General features: G+C 40.6%; 1 protein-coding gene across 11 annotated transcripts in view; it reads right to left on the bottom strand.

Moving 5' to 3' along the window:
* Positions 1-24,290, bottom strand: part of LOC128685956 (mucin-2) — an 859,817-nt gene that overhangs the window by 110,582 nt on the left and 724,945 nt on the right. For all 11 annotated transcript variants that reach the window (XR_011391787.1, XR_011391786.1, XM_070083386.1 and 8 more), the window contains one exon: positions 17,451-17,722. Coding sequence is in view for 9 of the 11 variants with exons in the window: in XM_070083386.1 (XP_069939487.1) it covers positions 17,451-17,722 (272 nt within the window). In the remaining 2 variants the exon portion in view is untranslated. The remainder of the gene's footprint in view (positions 1-17,450; positions 17,723-24,290) is intronic.

Raw genomic sequence — 24,290 nt, 5'->3', positions numbered from 1 at the left:
CTTGCTTTTTTGCAAATTATCTCCTCCACAACACTATCTCCTGCTAACTCTTTTTCGTTGATCCACTCCAACAACTTCTCCACATCTTCGATTGTTTGTGATCTCTGTTTCATTACCATATTTACCCGTTTTGCAACATCAGCTTCCTTGATTTTTACTTTCTTCACCAGGATGGAACCGATTGTTAATTTGGACTTCCCATACATCCTGGCGAGCTTGGCCACATGTACGCCACTTTCGTATTTTGATACAAGCTCTTTCTTGAATTCTATTGTGTTTCTCACCTTCTTTACTAAAGGGCTGGCACTCTGAACTTTCTTTGGCCCCAAGAACTTCACTGTGATGAAACTAAACTCCTCAAACAATTGGTCTTCCAAGTCTGGAGGATGAGCAGGAACACTGTCCAGTACCAAGAGGCACTTGAGTGGCAATTTATTTCCCTGGAGGTATTTTTTCACTCGGGTCCAACACTTCATGGACCCAGTCAATGAAAATTTGCCTCGTGACCCATGCCTTATGATTAGCTTTTCACATCACACACAATTTACTTTTGAAGACATTGTTTTTCTTGAACACTCTGCGATTTTCAGAGTGATACACCAGTAAAGGCTTCACTTTGAAATCCCCACTAGCGTTAGCACAGAACAAAAGAGTTAGCCTATCCTTTATAGGCTTGTGTCCTGACAGTGCCTTTTCCTCCAGCATGATGTAGATCCTCTTTGGCATTTTCTTCAAAAAGAGGCCTGTTTTGTCACAAATGAACACTTGTTGGGGGTGGAATTCTTGTCTTTACATACCCCTTGAATTCCTGCACAAATTTTTCAGCTGCATGTTTGTCTAAACCTGCAGCCTCACTATGCCTTACAGCACTGTGTATGCCACTACGTTTCTTAAATCTGTCAAACCAGCCTCTGCTGGCTTTAAATTCACTAACATCAGCACTAGTTCCAGACATTTTCTTTACGAGATCCGCACGCAACTGCCTTGCCTTTTCACAAATGATCATCTCTGAAACACTATTTCCCACTAACTGTTTTTCACTGATCCACGACAACAACAACTTCTCCACATCTTCTGCTGTTTGTGATCTCTTTTTCGTTAACATGTTTACCTCTTTCACCACATCAGCTTCCTTGATTTATTCTTTCTTTGCTAGGATAGAAGTGATTGTTGATTTGTTTTTGTCATACATCCTGGCAACTGGAGCACATACACACCACTCGTATTTTTCTACAATTTCTTTCTTCAATTCTATCGTGTTTCTCACTTTCTTTACCAAAGGAACTTTCTTTGGGCCCATGGTGGCTTATTTCACAGTTGCACTTAATAAACAAACACAAAAACCAATGGATTTTAAGGAAATGTTTTAATGAATGCTTGGAGTATATGCTCACTCACCGAGAGACACAGGAAGACTGACTCACCTATGAGCGTCTAATACGGCCGATTTGCAAAGCAGCAGCTGAAACACAGAGCAAAATTTTGGCCCAAAAACTGGCCTAAATATGATTCGGCCGATACCCGCAGCAGCTGACATTTGGGGTTCCAATGTAGATGACAATCTAACTTTACCTAATAATTTACAAGAAATTTGCTTAAAATGGTTTACAAGAAATTGACCTTTCTTTCAAGAGTATGGCTTGAACCATAAAGGGATTGATTATTTGTAAGATGAATACTTTTTATTCTCCATGGGGAAATGGAACAGAATTCTTCCGTAAGACATGTGTCATAAGAGGCATCTAAAAATGATAGGAGCAAGGGGCTAGTAACCCCTTCTCCTGTATACATTACTAAAGTTACGAAGAGAAACTTTTGTTTTTCTTTTTGGGCTACCCTGCCTTGGTGGGATACTGCTGGTTTGTAGAAAGAAGAAGAGAGTACTTTTTATGCATTGCCCTAGCACTGTGCTGGGCTGACTGAAATTTTCACCTTAGTTCCTCAATTAGTGACCAAGGGGTGGAAGAGCATGTCATTGGTGAATCACTGAATGGAAGGATGAAAAATAATAGGGAAGAGAGAGAGAGAGGAAAAACTAGGGCAAGAGGAAGTAATACAGGATGAGAGAAAGTGAGGGTTAATTAGGCACCAGAGATAGAGGCTTTCCACCATCAACCACATGATGTCAGAGGTGAAGGAGGCAGGAACTCACTGTGAATATATCCACATGTTTTTTAATTCATTTTCATTCTCTTGTTCTATATATCATTCATTTTCTGTTCCATTCATTTTCATTCTCTCCCTCTCATTCATTCTCATTTTCTTTCTCCTCTCTCATTCTCTCCCCCAACACACACAAGATGTGGCACCTGACCCGGTAATCACAAATAAGCTGGTAAATACACATTACAGACTGGCTATCAGAGCTATACCTCATGCCACTACAAGAGGTATAACTGATAACCAGAGCTGTACCATGATATGACCTATGGCATGACATACAAGGCACCCAGGGTCACTGACAGGATGGACAGGAGAGGGACCAGACATAGAGGACACAGCTGGAAGCTGAACACTCGGATGAGCCACAGGGACGGCAGGAAGTACCAAAAGTAGAACGAATTAGGAGAGGAGTAAGGGTGGGAACCCTGTCATATGTGGTATTTTGCCAAGGAGAGGAGTTGGAAATGAATGGTTGTCCAGGGCAATTGGTGTCAATTGCTGGCTGGACAAATACTGTAAGGAAAATGCAGTAACATTCATTGACAACTGAGACCTCTTCTATGGCAGAGATGACATGTATGCCAGGGATGGGGTTCACTTATCTAGGTCTGGGGTGGTAGCACTGGCAACTGCAGTGGAGGGAGCAGTTAGGACTTTAAACTAGGAATAGTTAGTGGTATGGGTTTTGGCAGGAAAACAGTGAAGTCCCAGTGTAGTAATATTACGAGTTCTAGGGGAACTAGTAATAAGCAGAACGAGGTAGATATTGAAAAGCCAGGGACTTTGGCTGATAAGGACAGTAATAGGTTTAGTAGAAAAATAGAAATGAGCAGGAAGGGTAAAGAGAAAGGAGAGTCTTTCAATGTTTATTATGCTAATTGCCATAGTGCTAGGAATAAGATGGACGAGTTGAGATTAGTTGCTAGTGCAGGTAACATTGATGTATTTGCCTTAACTGAGACGTGGTTTAATTCAAAAAGTCGGGACATGCCTGCGGAATGTCATATTCAGGGTTTTAAATTGTTCCAAGTAGATAGAAGTATCAGGAAGGGGGGTGGGGTGGCATTGTATGTCCGAGATCGCTTGAACTGTTGCATAAAAATGGGTATTAAGTCTGAAGTAACACATACAGAGTCTGTTTGGATAGAATTTTCAGAGGGGCATGAAAAACTGATTTTAGGAGTGATATACCGTCCCCCAAACTTAGATAGGGACCAAGGGAGACTACTATGGGAGGAAATTGTTAAGGCCACAAGGCACGATAATGTAGTAATTCTAGGAGACTTTAACTTTAGTCATATTGATTGGAATTTCTTGACTGGGAATTTAGAATCATATGACTTCTTAGAAGTAGTTCAGGATTGTTTTTTGAAGCAGTTTGTGACAGAACCTACAAGGGGAAATAACCTGCTTGACTTAGTTATGGCAAACAATGAATCCCTTGTTAATAATTTAGAAATTTCAGAGGAACTGGGTGCTAGCGACCACAAATCAATTACATTTAGCATTGAATGGAAGTACGATAGTAGCGATAACTCAGTAACAGTCCCAGATTTTCGCTTAGCAGATTACGATGGGCTTAGAGAACACTTATCATCTGTTGACTGGGGTAACGAAGTGAGCTATCAATACGACAGTTTTCTGAACACTATACATGCTGCTTAAAGAACGTTTATCCCATATAAAGAAATTAGATCAAATAGAAATGACCCAAAATGGATGAATAGGCTCAAATATCTACTAGGGCATAAGAAAGGAATTTATAGGCGTATCAAAAGAGGTGAGGGTCATCTTATGAATCAGTATATTGACATTAACCCTTTCAGGGTCCGTCCTGTAGATCTACGGCTTTACGTTCAAGGTCCAAACCGTAGATCTACGCCATGAGCTCAGCTCACTCTGATAAACTGTGAGTGGTACATTTGGGCCTAGATATGAGAGAATACATCTATGTGGTATGTGTGCACCACATAAAACAGATCCTGCAGCACACTGTGTATAATGAGAGAAAAAAAATGAAATCATGATTTTTCGATTAAAACAGCAACTTTGCAGTGTTTTTTCGTATGTTTTTTATAGGTGTATTTGCGATTTCTTGGTCTCATTTGATAGAATGGAAGACATATTACAGAAATAGAGATGATTTTGATTGGTTTTAGCACTGGAAATGGCTTGAAACTGAGCTCAAAGTAGCAGAAATGTTAATTTTTTGCCGATATTCAAGAGTAAACAAACGACCTCACACGTCTAATACACGTCAGCTGGTGGGTCTAATATACATTCACAAATATGGTGATGATATTTATACAATTATTACAGTATTGCATAAATTCATTACAGTATTGCAAAAATTCATTATGTGAATAAAAAATCAAAATGGAATTTATTTGTAAAGCCTCAAAACATAACTAATGAACAGAGGAAATGTTAGTTTAGTGCCAGGAATGCCTACATTGTTCATTCTGGACCCTATTTTGAAATTGGAATATTTTGAACTTTGTGTTAAATTGGCCAAATTAACAATTTCCGATCACTTTATTTTGTAGTTGAAACAGTTGAGTTGGCGATTTCTTGTGCTCAATCGATAGAATAGAAGTAATACTAGTGAAATAGCTAAGAATTTGGTTGATTGGAATAATGTAATTGGCCTAAAATGGGAGTCAAAGTCGGCAAAATCGCCGATTCGTAAATATCGCTGACACGACTCGGCAAAATCGCCGATTCGTAAATATCGCTGACACATCAAAATTCGCGAGAGCATAATTTCGTCAATTTTCCACCAAATTTCGTACTTTTTGTTTTATTACCTTCACAAAAAGATTCTCTACGATTTCATAAGAAAAAATAACAAATTTTTTTTTTTGAAAATTCTTGGACACTGGTGCGTGACTCCAGATTTGGGCCTTGGACCCTGAAAGGGTTAAGAGGGACATTAAAAAGGGGATAAGAAAAGCTAAAAGGGACTATGAAATTAAAGTTGCTAGGGATTCTAAAACTAACCCAAAAAGTTTTTTCCAGGTCTATAGAACAAAAGTTAGAGATAAGATAGGTCCCCTTAAAAATAACTATGGGCACCTTACTGACAAAGAGAATGAAATGTGCTCGATTTTTAATAATGATTTTCTCTCAGTTTTTACACAGGAAGACGCTAACAATATTCCAGTAATTAATTTTTATAGTGGGCTAGAAGAAGATAAATTATGTAACATCACAGTCACTAGTGAAATGGTTGTGAAGCAGATAGACAGACTGAAGCAAAATAAGTCGCCAGGTCCTGATGAGGTTTTTTCAAGGGTTCTTAAGGAATGCAAAATGGAACTCTGTGAACCATTAACTAATATTTTTAATTTATCTCTTCAAACAGGTGTAGTGTCTGATATGTGGAAGATGGCTAATGTAATTCCTATTTTTAAAACAGGGGACAAGTCGTTACCGTCAAATTACCGCCCAATAAGCCTGACCTCAATTGTAGGCAAATTACTAGAGTCAATTATAGCTGAGATTATAAGAAGCCATCTCGATAAGCATAGCTTGATTAATGATACTCAGCATGGATTCACAAGAGGCCGGTCTTGTCTAACTAATTTATTAACTTTCTTCAGTAAAGCTTTTGAGGCTGTTGACTACGATAAAGAATTTGATATTATTTAGATTTTAGTAAGGCTTTTGATAGAGTTCTGCACCATAGACTGTTAAAGAAAGTGGCAGCTCATGGCATTGGGGGAAAAGTGCTCTCGTGGATCGAGTCATGGCTCACTGACAGGAAGCAGAGTGTGTCCATAAATGGGGTTAAATCTGAGTGGGGATCTGTAACAAGTGGCGTTCCACAGGGATCAGTCTTGGGCCCGTTGTTGTTTATAATATATATCAATGATCTTGATGAGGGAATTACTAGTGATATGAGCAAATTCGCCGATGACACAAAGATAGGTAGGATAATTGATTCAAACGTAGATGTTATGGAACTTCAGGAGGATTTAAACAAACTCTATTCTTGGTCAGAAAAGTGGCAGATGCAGTTCAATGTAGATAAATGCAAGGTTCTGAAGCTTGGGAGTGCCTATAACCCTAGTACTTATAAGTTAAATGATGTAGAACTTAGCCATACAGATTGCGAAAAGGACTTGGGGGTTATGGTGAGCAGCAACCTTAAACCAAGACAGCAATGCCTAAGCGTACGTAATAAGGCAAATAGATTACTGGGATTTATATCAAGAAGTGTAAGCAACAGAAGTCCAGAGGTCATACTGCAGCTTTATACATCATTAGTAAGGCCTCACCTAGATTATGCAGCTCAGTTCTGGTCTCCATATTACAGAATGGACATAAATTCGTTAGAAAACATTCAGCGTAGGATGACTAAATTAATACATAGCATTAGAAATCTTCCTTATGAAGAAAGATTGAAGACTCTTAAGTTACATTCACTTGTTAGACGAAGAATGAGGGGAGACATGATAGAAGTGTATAAGTGGAAGATAGGTATTAATAAAGGGGATATTAATAAGGTCTTGAGGATGTCTCTCCAAGAGAGAACCCGCAGTAATGAATTTAAATTAGATAAGTTTAGATTTAGAAAGGACATAGGAAAGTATTGGTTTGGAAATAGGGTAGTTGATGAGTGGAACAGTCTACCTAGTTGGGTTATTGAGGCTGGGACTTTGGGTAGTTTCAAATTTAGGTTGGATAAGTACATGAGTGGGAGGGGTTGGATTTGAGTGGGACTTGCACATCGGAGCTTATTTCTTGGGTGGCATTGAAAATTGGGTTGGGCAAATGTTTTGTTAGTGGGATGAATTGTAAAGGACCTGCCTAGTATGGGCCAACAGGCCTCCTGCAGTGTTCCTCCTTTCTTATGTTCTTATGTTAGGAGACTACAGGAGCAAACTCAGAGGAAGTACATCACATGCAGGCTAAGAAGCGCTTTTACAGTACCGGGAATCGTGGATTAGTGTGTCAATAGTGCAGTATTTGAGTAGTATATACAAACATGTCTTAATACTATTTATAGGCAGGATTCCTTGCCAAGCCTTAGTCACGTGGGTCCCACTGAACTGCGCACGACTAGGGCGCAGGCCTAGTCAGTGACATCTAGACTTAGGGGATGGGTAGACGTTGATAGGATGGGCTCCGCCTTGAATACCACTATATCACCTCCATAACAGAACACAGAGGAATAAGTTAGGCGACAAGATTATGAAAATGAGTTCCATATATAGTGGTGGGTTAGCACTGACAAGTGTTCATTACACTTTATTCATATGATCATATCCTCAAAAGCTGACAGAACAGAGCACGAGGTTACACTAAGGACGTACTGGGTCATGTGACCGAATGCTTTTAAGCAGTCAGTCCAAGAGCTGGAGTCCTAGACTTGACCAAAGGTTTTGAAGTCAGAACGAGCTCTGCTTGCCACAACCACAACTCGAATATTAAAATGGTATAAAATACTGACAGGTTGTTAGGTAAGACACATATGCAACATGTGTAAGACACACATGCATATGTGTCTTACCTCACAACCACAACTCGGTAAGTAAACACTACCTTGTACCTTGACCCTGAACTTAACAGAAACACAGCAGGCACCAGGGAGTTCAAAAAGAAAGGAAACAGCAGGGAAAAGGGAAAACAGGAATGAAAAGGAGGAAAGAGGGGAAATAAGGGGGCAGAGGGGAGAAATAGGAGAGAAAGGGGGAAACAGGAAAGGAAAACAGGCAGGAAGAGGGGGAAAACAGAAGGGATGACAGGTAACAGGAAGAGCTAAAATGAGATAAAACTGGAAAAACGAATGAGACATGTACAACACATGGGTATCTACTGATGAGAGGTTGATTATTATGTTGGATACAGTGAAAGTGGAGAGGTAATTACTGCTTGTCAATATCCTGATGTTGCACATGTGTCTTAGTCATCAATTTGTCAGTATTGTATACCATTAATGTAATGAAGATGGAAAGAAGTGGTTGAGGGAAGGGAGAAGAAACAAGAAGGGGAAAATAGGATGAAGAGGCTGAGAAGGAGGAGGTATAGGAAGATAACGATGAAGATGAGATGGTGGGGAAAAGTCAGAAAAAAAAAATGTATAGAGAGATTGGGGAAGTGGAGGAGGGAGGATTATGGGAGCAACAAGCAAGGAGAGTAACAGGTCACACCGTCGCCTTTCCCCCCCTGTCCAGATAGTCAGATGTGGAGGGGTTCCTCTCTCGCCTTTACACTAAACAGGTATCATCTTTACGAACTCGTAACACAGAGTTCGACCAGCAAGTCAGCGGTCACTGCCGTGACCCACCGTAAGACCAGTAGCTACGAAATGTGTTGGGAGGCACCAGCAGTGACTTTTACCCCACTCCACTATTCCCCACCACAGGGGCAACGGCCCCACTAAACGTGCCTGTGAAGGGGTCATCATATGACAATGACCTGTGTTAGGTGATTTTTACCCCCCGAGAAATGCATTATCACTGTCTCCATCCCAGACTCTTAAATCATCTCTAAATTAACCTCGATTAAAAAAATATATGACCCTGTTTCCTGCGCCTTCGTATAAGGGAGATGAGAAAGATCGTCTTCCCCTCCTTCCTGCAAGTGCAACCCAGTACAGACTTACATAATAAACAAGTAATTCGGAGCCCACACCGTCACTCACACACAACGATTAATTAACTGAAACAAAGATGTATGATTTAAAAAAAAATGTAATATACATCCACACATATTACCACTCGTATCAAAATTATCCCACGAAAAATGAAATCGATTCACAAAACAAAAATTCCACAATCCAATAATTATAATAATCACGACCTTGGCAACAAAGTCGAAATCGTAGCTAAAATGTTCTTCAGGGTGAGCACACTCCACATGTCTGACAAGACTGTCTGTAAGTAGGTGACTAGATGATCCCTTTACTGCTAGAGGATTCCTTTTTTTATTTTGATGCCTTCATTTCTGTAAAGGCATCAAAATGCAACAAGTAGTTCCCCCAAGTGCAGGAAGTGAAAGCAAAACAGCATGGCCTGCCGCCACAATGTGGCGGTAGGCGCTACCCGAGTGGCCCTAATCATTGCAATTACTGGCAAGGATCTATTAATCATTGCTATATGATTAATTTTAATAAAAACCCTGTGCTGCATCGGAGGAGGTAAGTATGCTGCAACAGAGGATGCAACTAAGGCGAGGTTCCTACTTCAACACTGGCAAGCTTTGCAGTGTGAGGTGTGCAACATTCTTGGAGGTGAGGGCGACACTGAGACTCCCTGAGGCCAACACACTCACCCCACCAATGTAAACACTCCACAAGTCAACACCACCACGGCTACACTAAAGCAAGAACCTGCAACTCACTAACTCTCACACCTTACCTACAACTAACTCTCCCGCCTCATCTACAACTAACTCTCCCGCCTCATCTACAACTCACTAACTTTTCCTCCTCACCTCAACTTTGCTATATTGTGGCTAAAAAAAATAATACGCAAAATAAAATCATCTATTAGATCTCCTTTATGATAAACTTTAATTCTATGAAATACGAAATCCGGAAGCTGAGAATATTTCACCAGAAGATCAGTCTACAGTGAAGCCAATTAATATCATTACAATATTTATTTTTTAAACACTGTGAACATTTTGAAAACCTTATACCACATTATACTAACAAGTCTACCTATCTGATAATATTATGCTGTCATTTAACAGCGTGCGTTTTTTCCCCCCAGATGTTGTAGAATTTGCAAAAAACAGATGCGCAAATGATAACGTTAGCTATCCGACGTTTGCTAATTCGAATTATACGTGTTTCTACATGGAAGCAACATTATATGCGCTAGGGTTAATTTAGTTCAGGATAATATTGGCTAGTTGCGTTATGTTCAAATCTTACTGGCTTCACGAAGGATGCGTCACTCGTACATTACCTATCAAGGATAATTTCATTCTTAAAATAAGGGGTAAATTAGACTCTTGGTGAATATACGCAAAAATACATATTTCAGTGTATATAACCATACTAAAAATCATAAACGTTATTTTAACTTCAAGAAAATTAATCTACCTGTTGACGATTCTGGGTATCACTGCTGGGCGGCCCGGTCTCAGATTTGGCCGTTGTATCGATTGCCTGGTCAGTCAGACTGTTAGTGTCCATTTTGCTGACAGTTATGGGTCTATTGGTAATTCCTCTTATATCTGAAGGGTATTGAAAACCTCTTATACGCTTAATGCTAAGCGAGTTAGCACTTACTGTACTTTTGATGTTTTGCTTTTCATTTAAGATATTTTGCAGTCTACCGAACCTCCCATTCTTGTGAAGATTAGCAAAAGCGTGAAAATTTAGATCCAGTTCAGTATTTTCCAGTTGTAAATTATAACATATTTCTCTCTCACGTCTATTGCTGAGAAAACACTTTAATGGACTGTAGGTGTTTCCAATAATTTAGTGAAAATTCTTTGTACATTCTTCAGGGCTGCAATTTCACCTGTTTCATAATGGGTCTGTTACAATATTGCAGTCTAGAGATCACAAGTACCTTAAAAATGTATAATAATAGGCTTGGCAATTATTGTTTAAAAGTTCTTATCCAAAATATCACTTCCCTTATATTCTGAAAGTAATGGTCACCCTTGGTTACACATTCTCTGTCGAGTGGGTTGATTGTGATTTGTACCCAGCTCCGGTATATATGTATTATATTTTTTCTTCAGTGCGGTGCTAAGCTAAAGTTGATAGATATGTCAAAGAACGAAATTGCATTCTTTGGTCCCTTGCAAGCTTGGTTTACATCAGCTTCGACGTTTGCTGTGTACTTGATGGACGTCACTTTCATACAAATTTGCATCGTCTGCGAAGGATGTTAATGCTACGATTCACTGGCAAACGCGTTGGGAATCTTTAAGTCCTTCTCATTTGCGTTCTTGGTGTTTACACGTATATGTGAGAAAGCACATGTTTTTAGGATAGGCTGCATTCAGAGATGATGACGATAATAATTGGACAAAACTGGATACCCTTTGCTATGCTTATCAGCAGAGGACAAACAATATACATGAAGCATACCAATCCAACTGTTCTGTTAAAGATTTAACACGCCAAATCCCAGTCTATTTGTCTGTGTCTGCCTCTCTGCCCCTCTCCCTCTCTCTCCACAGATTATTATGTTAACATGAAGGCGGCACGGGTGGGGCAGCTGGTGACATGGCTGGTGTTATCTGAGACGAGGCGGGAGCACAACACACAACAAGGGACCACTGAAGCATGCACAACCATTGCTCATCCACCCACAAGCAGGCAGGCACACACATGTGCACCCCTCCTCCCTACACACATACACTACTAGCTGCACGACCCCATAAGATTGAGAAGCCCTCAGCTTAAGTTACACTCCTGTGTGGCGGTTCCCTACAAGTAATATAGTAATCTAATCTAGTACCTACGAATTCGTACACACACGTACATGCAGCAGATGGGAGGGGTAGGGATGGAAGTGGGGAGAGTTAGTGAATGTTACCCACATGTTATGGCTGCTAGAACAATTGTTGTTAAACATTTGCCTTCAACCTCTGACCCACTCAACCTATTTTGATGAGGCTATCACATGCGTTTGGTGTGACACTTGTATCAGTAACCTTCTGAATCACGCAGGCTATTACCATACCTGTGATAGGTTTTGAGAGTTGTATTTTCACAGCCTGGCTAAAGCCAGGATCAAACAGGCTGTGTTGGTTATTTCGGTTGACCTGTGTTATACCTCTTGCAAGAACTTGTCCAGTTCCCTCTTAAAGACATCTGTCTTTGTTCCGGTAATATTTTCTATACAGTATCTGCTGGTAGAAGGCTGATGAGTCATGGACAACGGCTGTTTACACACTGTTCTTTAATTGTGCATGTGGAATACCTGCTTTTCAGTGGGTTTTATTCTAAGCTTCCGCATCTTTCACTCCACTAAACTGCTATGGTAGTGTGTAGATTAGGGATCCTAGGTTTTCAAAGTACGTTCCATATATACATTATCCGACGTATATCGTTTTCGCTTTAGAGTGTAAATTCAAAGCGCTTTGGGTGGTTCCCAGTAGCTTAGATATTTTGTGGATTTCAAGACGGCAGCAAATGATCTCTCTATTTTCTAGTTCGGATATCTACCTCTCTCCTGCCTTAAAAAAAACTACGAGGGGAGAAAAATACATTCTAGATGAGAGAGAGTATAAAAGATTTGAAGAATGCCGTCCATCCCTTGACCTGTCCGCAAAATATAAGAAGGCTGTTACTGGTGTTTTTATTTATGACTGCAACGAGAATAAAACAGTGAAGGTGCCAGGACCGTGTCCTGCGTTACCCAACCCGTTACTCTGCTCAAGCTAAAAGTTTTTTCTGTTTACTATCAATCTCCGAACTGCTTCCTATATGTGTTAATGAGCGTTTCTCTAAACAGCCTATACAGTTTTTGCAGAATTAACCGGATATCACTCAATTTTTGTCTTTGCAAAAATCAAGATATATAAGGTCTGAATTTCTGTTTTCTTTCGATGCATCTGTGATTTGGTCGTAGTGGCCTATTCTTTACGACAGGCAGAATCTACTAGCTCTTAAATCCATGCTGACTTAGTTTGTGAAGCTCTATGTTTTTCATAAAACTTCAGAGCCCCGTAACTTTTATAAAACCGATAACAAGATCAGTTTTAATTAATTACAACTGTTAACATAATATAATTCTTCGTTGCTCTGCTACCTCCTCTTTTTTCTTCTTCATATAATTTGAATACCTTTGATATACCTTTGAAGAGTTTCGAGAATTTATCTACTCTCTGAGCCCGGCCATGGGCCAGGCTCGTCTGGTGCTTGCCGAGTGAACCAGGCTGTTGCTGCTGGAGGCCCGCTGCCCCACATATTCATCACAGCCTGGTTGATCTGGCACATGGTGAAGATACTTGTCCAGTTTCCTCTTGAAGACTTCTACACTTGTTCCAGCCATGTTTCTGATATCTTCTGGTAAAATGTTGAATAGTCTAGGACCCTGGATGTTGATACACTGTTCTCTTATTGTTCCCACAACACCCCTGCTCCTCACTGGGTTTATTTTACACTTCCTCCCATATCTCTCACTCCAGTATGTTGTTATGGCAGTGTGCAGATTTGGGACTAGGCCCTTGAATGTTTTCCAGGTATATATTATCATGTGACGAATGGTTTTAAAAACCGACAAGTTGAAGAACTGAGACACTTATGCAACATATGGGAATCTTTACTGAAGAAACGTTTCGCCACACAGTGGCTTCATCAGTCCAGTACAAAGTAGAAATGGGTAAGGAGAGGAGGAGATTGAAGTAATCAGTCCATCAGCCTGGAATCGGTGTGTTCAGTCCATCATTCTTGTGGGAAGTACAGCATAGGACCAGAGAGGTGGCTTATATACTGCAGTCAGGAGAGTCGAAGCAGGAGGAGGCGGGATCACAGTGGGACCTGCCACTAGTGTAAGTAGGTCGTCGTCCAAAGGTTGGACAAGCGTAGAAGAAGTCTTTGTACCAAGATCCCATGATGCTGCAGTGTCTGACAGATGTGATGAATGGTTTTGAAAACCGACAAGTTGAAGAACTGAGACACTTATGCAACATATGAGAATCTTTATTGAAGAAACGTTTCGCCACACAGTGGCTTCATTATATTATCATGCATCTCTCTCTTCTCCGCTCCAATGAATACATGTTCAAGACTTGCAGGCGTTCCCAGTAGTTTAGGTGCTTTACAGGCTCAATGGGAGCCGTAAACGATCTCTGTATTTGTTCCAGCTCCGATATTTCTCCTGCTTTGAACGGGGCCGTCAGCACTGAGCAATGTTCTAAGTGAGGGAGCACTAGCGATCTGAAGTGTCACCATCGGCATTATTTCCCTTGTTTTGAAAGTTCTCAATACCCACCCCGTTGTTAGGTAAGACACATACAACAGTTAGGTATCTTTATTTCGAAACGTTTCGCCCACACAGTAGGATTCTTCAGTCAAGTACAGAAAAGTTGATAGAAGCAGATGAGACTTGAAGACGATGTAATCAGTCCATCACCCTTGAAGTTGTGAGGTGATCAGTCCTTCAGTCTGGAGAAGAGTATTGTTCCATAGTCTGAAACAATATGGAGTTGAAGTGACAGGATGGAGCCTTATATACCGCCAGGAGGTGAGATGTAGGCCACTAGTAGAGGTAAGAATGTAGTCGTTGGGAGGTCACGTCCCTCTCAAATCCAGCCATTCTCACTAGTAGAAGTTGTCCAAGTTTTCTGTTCTGTACCAAAATACCATTGTGTTACAGTGTCTGACAGAGTGAATATTAAAATGGTATAAAATACCAACAGGTTATTAGGTAAGACACATGCAACAGTTACGTATCTTTATTTCGAAACGTTTCGACGATACCTCCCAACGACTACATTCTTACCTCTACTAGTGGCCTACATCTCACCTCCTGGCAGTATATAAGGCTCCATCCTGTCGCTTCAACTCCATATTGTTTCAGACTATGGAACAATACTCTTCTCCAGACTGAGGGACTGATCACCTCACAACTCCAAGGGTGATGGACTGATTACATCAAGTCTCTTCTGCTTCTATCAACTTTTCTGTACTCGACTGAAGAAGCCTACTGTGCAGGCGAAACGTTTCGAAATAAAGATACCTAACTGTTGCATATGTGTCTTACCTAACAACCTGTCGGTATTTTATACCATTTTAATATTCACCCACCCCGTCATCTTCCTGGCTGTCGTGATTTTTGTCTTGTTATGGTCTTTAAAAGAAAGGTCCTCTGACATAATTATTCCCAGGCCTTTTACGTGTTCTTTACGTTCTATTTGGTGACCCTCTTGAGTTTTGTATAGTGTTCCTTTTGAGTTCTACATTCTTTCCATACCTAATCACCTGGAATTTGTCACCACTGAACGTCATGTTGCTCTCCGCTGCCCACTGGAAAACCCTGTTATGTCTTCCTGTACTTTTTCAGTGTCCTCTACCGTAGTGACTTTCATGCTTATTTTAGTGTCATCTGTAAATGATGATACAAAAGTGTGCCGGGTGTTTTTGTCTATGTTATGAGGATGAGGAACAGCAGAGGTGCCAGGACAGTACCTTGGGGCACTGAGCTTTTGACCTCGCTGATGCTGGATCTTGCCCTGTTCACTACTACTTTTTATGTTGTGTGTGTTAGGAAACCGAAAATCCATCTGCCTATCTTCCCCGTAATGCCCATGGCTTTCATTTTGTGCGCTATCACTCCATAATAATAATAATAATAATAATAATAATAATAATAATAATAATAATAATAATAATAATAATAATCTTTATTTACTACAAGTACATGTACATGGTATACAGTCCTAGCTGACAACAATGACATACTACTACACAGAAAGCCACTTGCTATGCTGAGCATCTCGGGCAAATTAGGTCAGTGTCCCAGGATGCGACCCACACCAGTCGACTAACACCCAGGTACCCATTTTACTGATGGGGAACATAGACAACAGGTGGAAAGAAACACGCCCAATGTTTCTACTCTGGCTGGGAATCGAACCCAGGCCCTCGCCGTGTGAAGCGAGAGCGTTAACCACCAGGCCACCAGAGCCGTATTTGTCAAACGCCTTTGCAAAATCTGTGTAAATCACATCTGCATTTTGGTCGTCTTCCAACGCCTCCGTAGTTGTCATAATGGTTCAGCAGCTGTGACAGACATGATCGTCACTGCTCTAAAACCATGCTGGTTCGGGTTATGTTGGTTGTGCTGCTCCATGAAATTTGTAACCTGCCGTCTCATCACTCTTTCGAAGATTTTTATGATGTGCGAGGTTATGGCTACTGATCTGTAATTTTTAGCTAGTGCTCTACTACCTCCCTTATGCAAAGGAGCTATGTCTGCACTCTTTAAGGCCTCCGGTACTTCACCTAGATCACTCTTTCTTCAAAGAATACTGAGGGCTCGTGCTAGTGTTACTTTGCACTTCTTTATAAACAGCATTCCATGAATCTGGTCCAGGTGCTGAGTGCGTGGGCATGTTTTCCATTTCTTTCTCGAAATCTATGGGATTTGTACTAATGTCAATTAGTTGGTCTGCGCGGCCTTCTTACGGAGTGAAAAATATTTCTGTATTTTCTACCTTGCTGTCATTTAGTGGATTGCTAAACACCGACTCATACTGTTTTTGCGTAGGAATAGAAATATTTTGGGTTTCTTGCAGTATGTTGTATGGCCCTTTGTTCCCTTTGTACTTCTTCTGTGAGGTATGACATCCTAAGATTTTGCTCTAATTCAGTAATCTATCGGCTAAGTCTATCTTTCCTTTGTTGTAGCATAGTTGCGTTTTTAAGCAATTCAGTAACCCGTTTTCTTCTTCTGTACTCTCTATCTGATCTTCTGGGTTTCCTCAATGGTAAGTGCTTCATACATACCTTGTATGCTTCTGTATTAAGCTTCTATAGGCACTGGTGGGGATTTAGGGTGTTCATGTCTGATTGCCAGGGTATGTCTACCTGGAGGGCATTCCGGGGATCAACGCCCCCGCGGCCCGGTCTACGACCAGGCCTCCCGGTGGATCAGGGCCTGATCAACGAGGTTGTTACTGCTGGCCGCACGCAATGCAACGTACGAACCACAGCCCGGCTGATCCGGCACCGTCTTTAGGTATCTGTCCAGCTCCCTCTGATAGCTCTTGGTTTATTATTTCCCAGTCAATTCTATGGTTGTTAAAATTAAACTTACTGAACATCCCGTCTCTAACATTAGTGATGCAGTTTCCTAACCCTGAGTTAATACTCGTTTGAACTTCTATGATGTTATGATCACGTAGAGTATATTGTTTTTGTAACTGTTATGTCTCTGATCAGTTCCTCGTTGTTTGTGAATATCAAATCCAGGGTATTTTCATTTCTAGTGGGATCAATTACCTGTTGGTTTAATGAGTACTTTTCACAAAGCCTCATTAGTTCCCTGATATGTGCCTGTTGAGCAAGGGTGCTTCCCGAAGATATTTCTGGTATAACATATGCTGCCTTAGAGAAGCACTCATGTGCTAACAAGGCTTCCGCACTATTTTGTAAATCATTACGATAAATGATACTAAATTTGATAACGTATTCGGTCACATAGGAAATAATCCATAAATGAACGTGCGAAAGAAAATTATATAGCAATGAAGAAATTATAAACTTTAAAGAGTACTTGGCTTTAACAGACATTTGGTGCTCTATACCATAAAAAGAAACTGGTCACTGAACTCACTTGAACAAATGAATACAAAACCCAACTGACCTGGGTATGAGGAGGTTCTTGGTAGATTTGGTGTGTCGTCGCAGGGTGTTGGTGGCCCTGGGTGAGTGTACAGGGGAGCCTGGGGAGGTGACCAGCCCCAGGGGAGAGCCAGGGGAGGCAGGGTGGGCATTGTGCTGCAGACCTGGGCTTGCGGTGGGCGTGGTGGTGGGCGGGGTGGTAGGCGAGAGTGGGGAGACTGGTGAGCTACCGCCTGACGCTGACAAGGGCCGGGCATTCTCTTTCTGCGACACATTGTTTTCCCGCACATATGTCTGCAATGAAACATCAAAACATGAGCAGATATATAGTGCCACAACACGGTTAACATGAGCATACAGGGGCACATAAACAATAATAGTTAAACACGCACAAATGTTTTCAAGGTTCAAGTCAACAGAAAACGCAGAAAAGCTATTATATATATATATATATATATATATATATATATATATATATATATATATATATATATATATATATATATATATATATATATATATATATATAAAACACTACAGACGAGCTTCTAAAAAAGAACAACATGAAATTATAAGCAACCTCACAAATGTGATAAAAACTAACGATGTTTACGATTTTGATCTGATACAATTATGGGTACTTCCCGTGAATACATAAATTAATGGGACTATTAGCTTAATGCACCATAACATATGTTGTGTACAAATGGTATCCCTTATGATATATATCACAGTCAGATGGGTCAAGAAGTAACAGCTGATGCGTTAATGGAAATGTCTGGGTCCTACCTTCTGGATCTGCACAGGGTAAGCTTGCAAAGAGTGGAATTCATAAACAGCAAAACTATCATTGAAAAAACTACCTCACATGGGCGACCAATCTTGAGTCAGCAGAACCAGTGTAGAACCGTAACCTAGTAAAATATAGTGAAACTTGAGAAAGTACAAAGAAAAGAAGTACTGAGAAGAATGAGTTACGAAGAATGAGAGAACGAGACCTGGTTGCCAGGGCAGGACAACCCACGAAACATGTCATAGGTAATTATGTCTCCGGTGGCATTTTTTATTATTTAACTGCTGATGTATCCTGCTTTTAAAAAATATCAGCGAAGGCATACCTATGAGCCATTTCGATGGTTGTCCTACCCTGGCAGCCAGCCCTAAGGCCAGGCTTCCCTGTTCAATGTTCAGAAACTGATGTTGGATACCTCGTTCCAAGAATTGAAAATTAAATATTAAAGAGTTAGCTCACTTCAGCTTGTCAAAAACTGGGCCGGGACCTGAAGCAGAATCTCAATTGCTGAAACTCAGCTAAATAGACAGGAAAATACAAACATGCGCGCGCTCAAGCAGTGAGGAACCCAAGCTGTCTGCACCATTCATAACAACGCTATACTTACTTACTGTGGCATTGAAATCTCCACCTTCTATCACAACATGCCCTCACCTGCTAAAACACCTGTTATCTGTTATCTTCAAATAGTTCTTAGAATATCGTCCCCAGCGGCCCGATTTCAGTACCGAGATTCCTAAATTTAAGTGCAAATATATCAGGAATAAAAGTTAATTAAGAAACACAGAAAAGTGAAGATGTGTGTGTAGTGAATTTTAAAAAATTTAACATATAGCTACCTGCCATTTAACATAACGAAACTGAAAAGACCAGCAATGCAGAGAAACTTCAAAAACTTTAAGAGGCTTCCGTTTTACATTCGTACTTCCCTGGGCAGTTACTGTCCACCAGCCTGAACACGCTACTCAATTCTTATTAGCGACTGAGTCACTATGCCCTAATATGTAATTACCTATCATGCCCTCCTGGGTAATCACCATTTATACCACGTAGGCCTAGTTTTTCACAGCTATGTAAGAATTTCATAACCCAGGCGTTGGGCTACATGCTTACGCATTCCCACAGAAACCCTGCCATTCACAACCTCATATTAGGCATATGCCAGTCCTGCCTCACGAAATGAGTCCTCAAAAAATTTTACCCTCCTAAATTTTACTCTTACCTATTTCGACTTTCAGATTTGTTGGAGCTTCTTAAAGCTGGCAGCTTAAGGCTTCAGGAGGTTAAGTTTGACTCTGTGATTAACAGTCTACAGAAGTGGATATGAAGTTGTTGGACTCGATGACGTTCATAATGATCTTTGCCGATATCCATAAAAATATTAAAAAAGAAACCATACCACGGGGGGGGGGGATAGAACCCGCGATCAGAGAGTCTCAAAACTCCAGACCCTCGCGTTAGCCACAATAAGATTCATCCAACTAGGTATATTTCTACACCATAGGAAGGTTAGCACAGGCACCACTGTGATCACAAATGCAAGTTTTTACAGACGAATCTCCAGCTAGCGTGGCCGTGACGAACTCTAGCTCAAGTCCCCTCAAAGCCGTCAACAGGACGGCGTTTCGGCCGTCCTGGAGCACTGCTAACTTCATAATGGTCAAGGACGAAGCGAAACGTCATCCAGATTCATCATCAATCTGCGGATTTGTTCGAATTTGTTGAAGGCATGGTATTATTACTTTTGTTCGTCTTAAAAGAAGTGTGTTATGTTACCAATGGGAGATGCGAGATGAATATATATTGCCAAACTGGGTCTGGATGCGCTACCCACATCAACACTGTCCTCACTAAGCAGTAGTCAAGAACAGTGTTAGAGGCGGGTGGTGCCACCTGGCTCAGTTGTTAACACTAGAACAAGCTCCAGGCGGTGTATGTTGACAAATATTTCCTCAAGTCTAACACGAAAAGAAGAAATCTGACTTTGAGAAATAATGAAATAACTAATGACTCCTCATACCACACACGTGACCTTCGTGTAATATATACTACAATATGACAATATAACAAATGTCTTGACTATTATACCATCTGTGTAATAACTAGCATTTTAAATTAACTATGGACATTTAAAATATTCTCGGCATTGTGACAAACTTAGGATTTTGGGCATTACTGTTTTGGCATAAAAAGACGTTGTTGGCATTCAAGATGCTACCCAGGAACAATTCTTAAGAGTCACCTTCCTTATATGAGAGATGAGGTTAGAGCAAATAAGCGAGGCCAGTTTGCCAAATACAGGGAAGGAGGTAGAGAGGACAAGCGCTACTTCCTTCACTGTATTCACCTAATTGTGCGTGCGGGGTTTCATTCCAAGCTCTTCGGCACAGTTCTGCTCTTCAACTGTAACTTACTCGCTGTCCTTTAGGGTTTTGTCACGTATCTTTTTTTTTTCAAATCCATTTATTGAACTGACCTCCAGTTATTATATACCTTCCTAATGCATTCCACTACTCATATTCTCACGAAGAAGCTATTAGTATCACTTGGGCTGAGTAATACCTCTAGTTTCCAGCTGTGTTTGCTCGTTTTGCTTTTTCCCATGTTTATTAGTGTCGCTATTAACTTTGTTTACATCTTTCAGAATCTTACAAGTTGTAATCACGCCTCCTCTGGTTTCCCGATCTTCCAATGACTCTGGTTATGTTATCATCGTATCCTAGCCCTTGTGTAATTTCTGCGCAGCGAACTCAATATCTGGTACCTGGCTGATGGCATTCTGGTAGGTTCCTGCTAGAGAACCTACAACTGGTGAAGTCACAGGGAAAATCCTTAGGACTCATTCTCAACCAATCCAAGTGTGAAATCATCACGAACAAACCAGGAAATAATTACAGCTGTGTGAACAATCCTTCCTGAAGCCTCAACTACACCCCGTCCAAGAGCATCCTATGGGAGCACCGCTGGATCACTAGGCCATCGACAGTCCTCAAGGACACACTGGATGACCTAAAGAGGATGGAGAAGAGAATAAGTGATCTCGATGCCCATGATGCCCTGTATCTCCTCACAGAGTGTCTAACTCTGCCAAGACTAACTTCTTGAGATGTACACCCTCCTTTGACAACTCCACACGTAGTGAACATGACACATTCCTGAGTTCTATCTTTAGGAAGGCATTAAATCTGTCACTGGTAGATCACCAATGGGATTAAGCAACTCTTCCACTGCGACTGGGCATCATAGGTGTGCGCAAGGTAAAGCAGGTACCATTACCTGCATTTGTCGTCGTGTATGGCTTCCAATGAACTAGTAAAGAATACTGTCTCAGAACGCTGAAGAGGTGAGGTAGGAGCTCACAACCCAAAGTTCACCGAAGGACTCACGCAATGGGACAGCCTGGCAGACTCTTCAAGCAGACCAACTCCTCCTAGAGAGCACAAACATTCCCAGTGGGGGCAAACCGACTGTGGAAAAATTCGCCAACACAATGCTCAACAACGCTTCTGGAAAGGATAAAGCTCATAGGTGTGATGGCACCACATTCAGATTTTCTTTTAGCTATTCCCAATTCCTTCCTGGGCACTCAACTCAACCCATTGGCCATTCGAATTGGTTTAGCTCTCCGCTTAGCCGCCCCAATACTCACCGAACATAGGTGCATTTGCGGCAGGGCGTCAGCTGATCAATTTGGACTACATGGTCTCGTCTGTCATACATCAGAAGGGAAGTATGCCAGACATGAGAAGATCAACGACCTCATCAAGAGAAGTCTCGCTACAGCCTGTTGCCTGGCAGAACGGGAACCTCAAGTACCTAGGTCTGACGGAAGCCAAAAGCGTCAAGATGGAGTCACCATGCTATCCTGGAAGAATGGTACGCGGATTGCATGGGACCACACCTGTGCCTCTACGTTGCCTGACACCAACTTGCCATACTCTGAAGCACAATGGGGTGGGGCCGCCAGTATAAAAGAGACCCAGACGACTAACAAACACAGGCTGCCACCTTGCTATAACTTCGTCCCAGTAGGGTCAGAGCATGGGGCACGTGTGCTCTAAAATTCCCGAAAGGTTTAGGTGAAAAACTCATCAAAGAAACCAAGGACCCCAGAGCGGCCAGCTTCCCCTTTCAGAGACTCAGTGTTGCGATCCAAAGAGTAAATGCCTGCAGCATCCTGGTCACACGGCCCACTGTCGGGGCGCTGAACAAAGTATCAAGACGCAGACCCTGAGATGTCTTTTATGTTGTTCGCCTTCGTGTGTCTTTGCTAATGTATTTTGTTACTGAACTAATTATATATATATATATATATATATATATATATATATATATATATATATATATATATATATATATATATTAGTATGTCGTGCCGAATAGGTAAAACTTGCTATTTTGGCTTAAACAGCAACGCTCTTCTTGCCGAATATGGAAAGCGAAAATCTGTGTATGCAATAATTTCGCAAAAATAATTCTGAACCTAACGAACAAAAAAACATATTTCATTGTGTTCATTATTAAATTATTGTAAACTTTTCTAAAATATATTTAGTTGGATTAGGCTAAATTAAATTGCGCTTGTTATAATAAGGTTACGTGAATTTTCTAGGGTTCTTTTGGTACAAAATTATTAATTTTTACATTAACATAGCTGCTGATGCACTGAGAAGTGTGAAAATACTTGAGCTGAAGACATCCACCCCCGTGGCTTGTCTTGCGTGCACGCACGCACACACACACAGGGCCAGGAGCTTGGACTCGACCCCTGCAACCTCAACTAGGTGAGTACACAAACACACACACACACAAAGGTGGACAGAGACAGGATGTTCCAGAGATGGGATACCTTTACCTTTGAAGAGTTTCGAGAGTTTCACTACTCTCAGAGCCCGGTCATGGGCCAAGCTCGTCTGGTACTTGCCTGGTCAACCAGGCTGTTGCTGCTGGAGGCCCGCTGCCTCACATACCCATCACAGCCTGGTTGATCTGACACCTGGTGAAGACACAGCAACAAGGGGTCACAATTGGAAGTTGAAGACTCAGATGAGTCACAGGGATGTTAAGAAGTATTTCATCAGCCACAGAGTTGTTAGGAAGTTGAACAGTCTGAAAAATGTAGTGGAGGCAGGATTCATACATAGCTTTAAGAAGAGGTATGATAAAGCTCATGGAGCAAGGAGAGTAACTTAGTGACCAGTGAAGAGACGGGGGCCAGGAGCTGTGGCTCGACCCCTGCAACCACAATTAGGTGAGTATACACTCAATTATATATATATATATATATATATATATATATATATATATATATATATATTGTGTGTGTGTGTGTGTGTGTGTGTGTGTGTGTGTGTGTGTGTGTGTGTGTGTGTGTGTCGTGCCGCATAGGTAAAACTGATCAATTAGCAAGAACTCATTTAATATTAATCCTTTCTAAAATTTTCTTTTATACGTTTAAAGATATATTTTTCACTTTTGTTAATGTAAAAATTAATAATATTGTACCAAAAGAACCTTAGAAAACTTACCTAACCTTTTTATAGGAAGTGAAATTTAATTTAGCCTAATCCAACTAAATATATTTTAGATAAGTCTACAGTAATTTAATGAACAAACAAAAACAAAATATATTTTGTTAGGTTTAGAATTTTTTTTGCGAAATTATTGCATACACAAATTTTAGCTTATTTATATATATATATATATATATATATATATATATATATATATATATATATATATATATATATATATATATATATATATATATATATATATGGGGGTGGTAGGAGAAGAAAATATTCAAACAGCTCCGGGGAGAACCTTGAGTTTCCCTGAGGTACGTTTATTGTCTTCTCTGAGGCTGAGGGTCCCCAGTCCAGTTCTAGAGGTGATACCTCCCTATATATATATATATATATATATATATATATATATATATATATATATATATATATATATATATATATATATATATATATATATATATATATATATGCAAAACAACCACTCTGAAAGAATAGAGAAATTCCAAGCGCTTTCGTGACTACTCACATTGTCAAGGAACTA

This window comes from Cherax quadricarinatus, chromosome 9 (genome assembly GCF_038502225.1).
Source record: "Cherax quadricarinatus isolate ZL_2023a chromosome 9, ASM3850222v1, whole genome shotgun sequence".
In the NCBI taxonomy this organism is placed as follows: domain Eukaryota; kingdom Metazoa; phylum Arthropoda; class Malacostraca; order Decapoda; family Parastacidae; genus Cherax; species Cherax quadricarinatus.
Note: the sequence above shows the minus strand (reverse complement) of the source record. Positions and strands in the feature narration are given on the sequence as shown.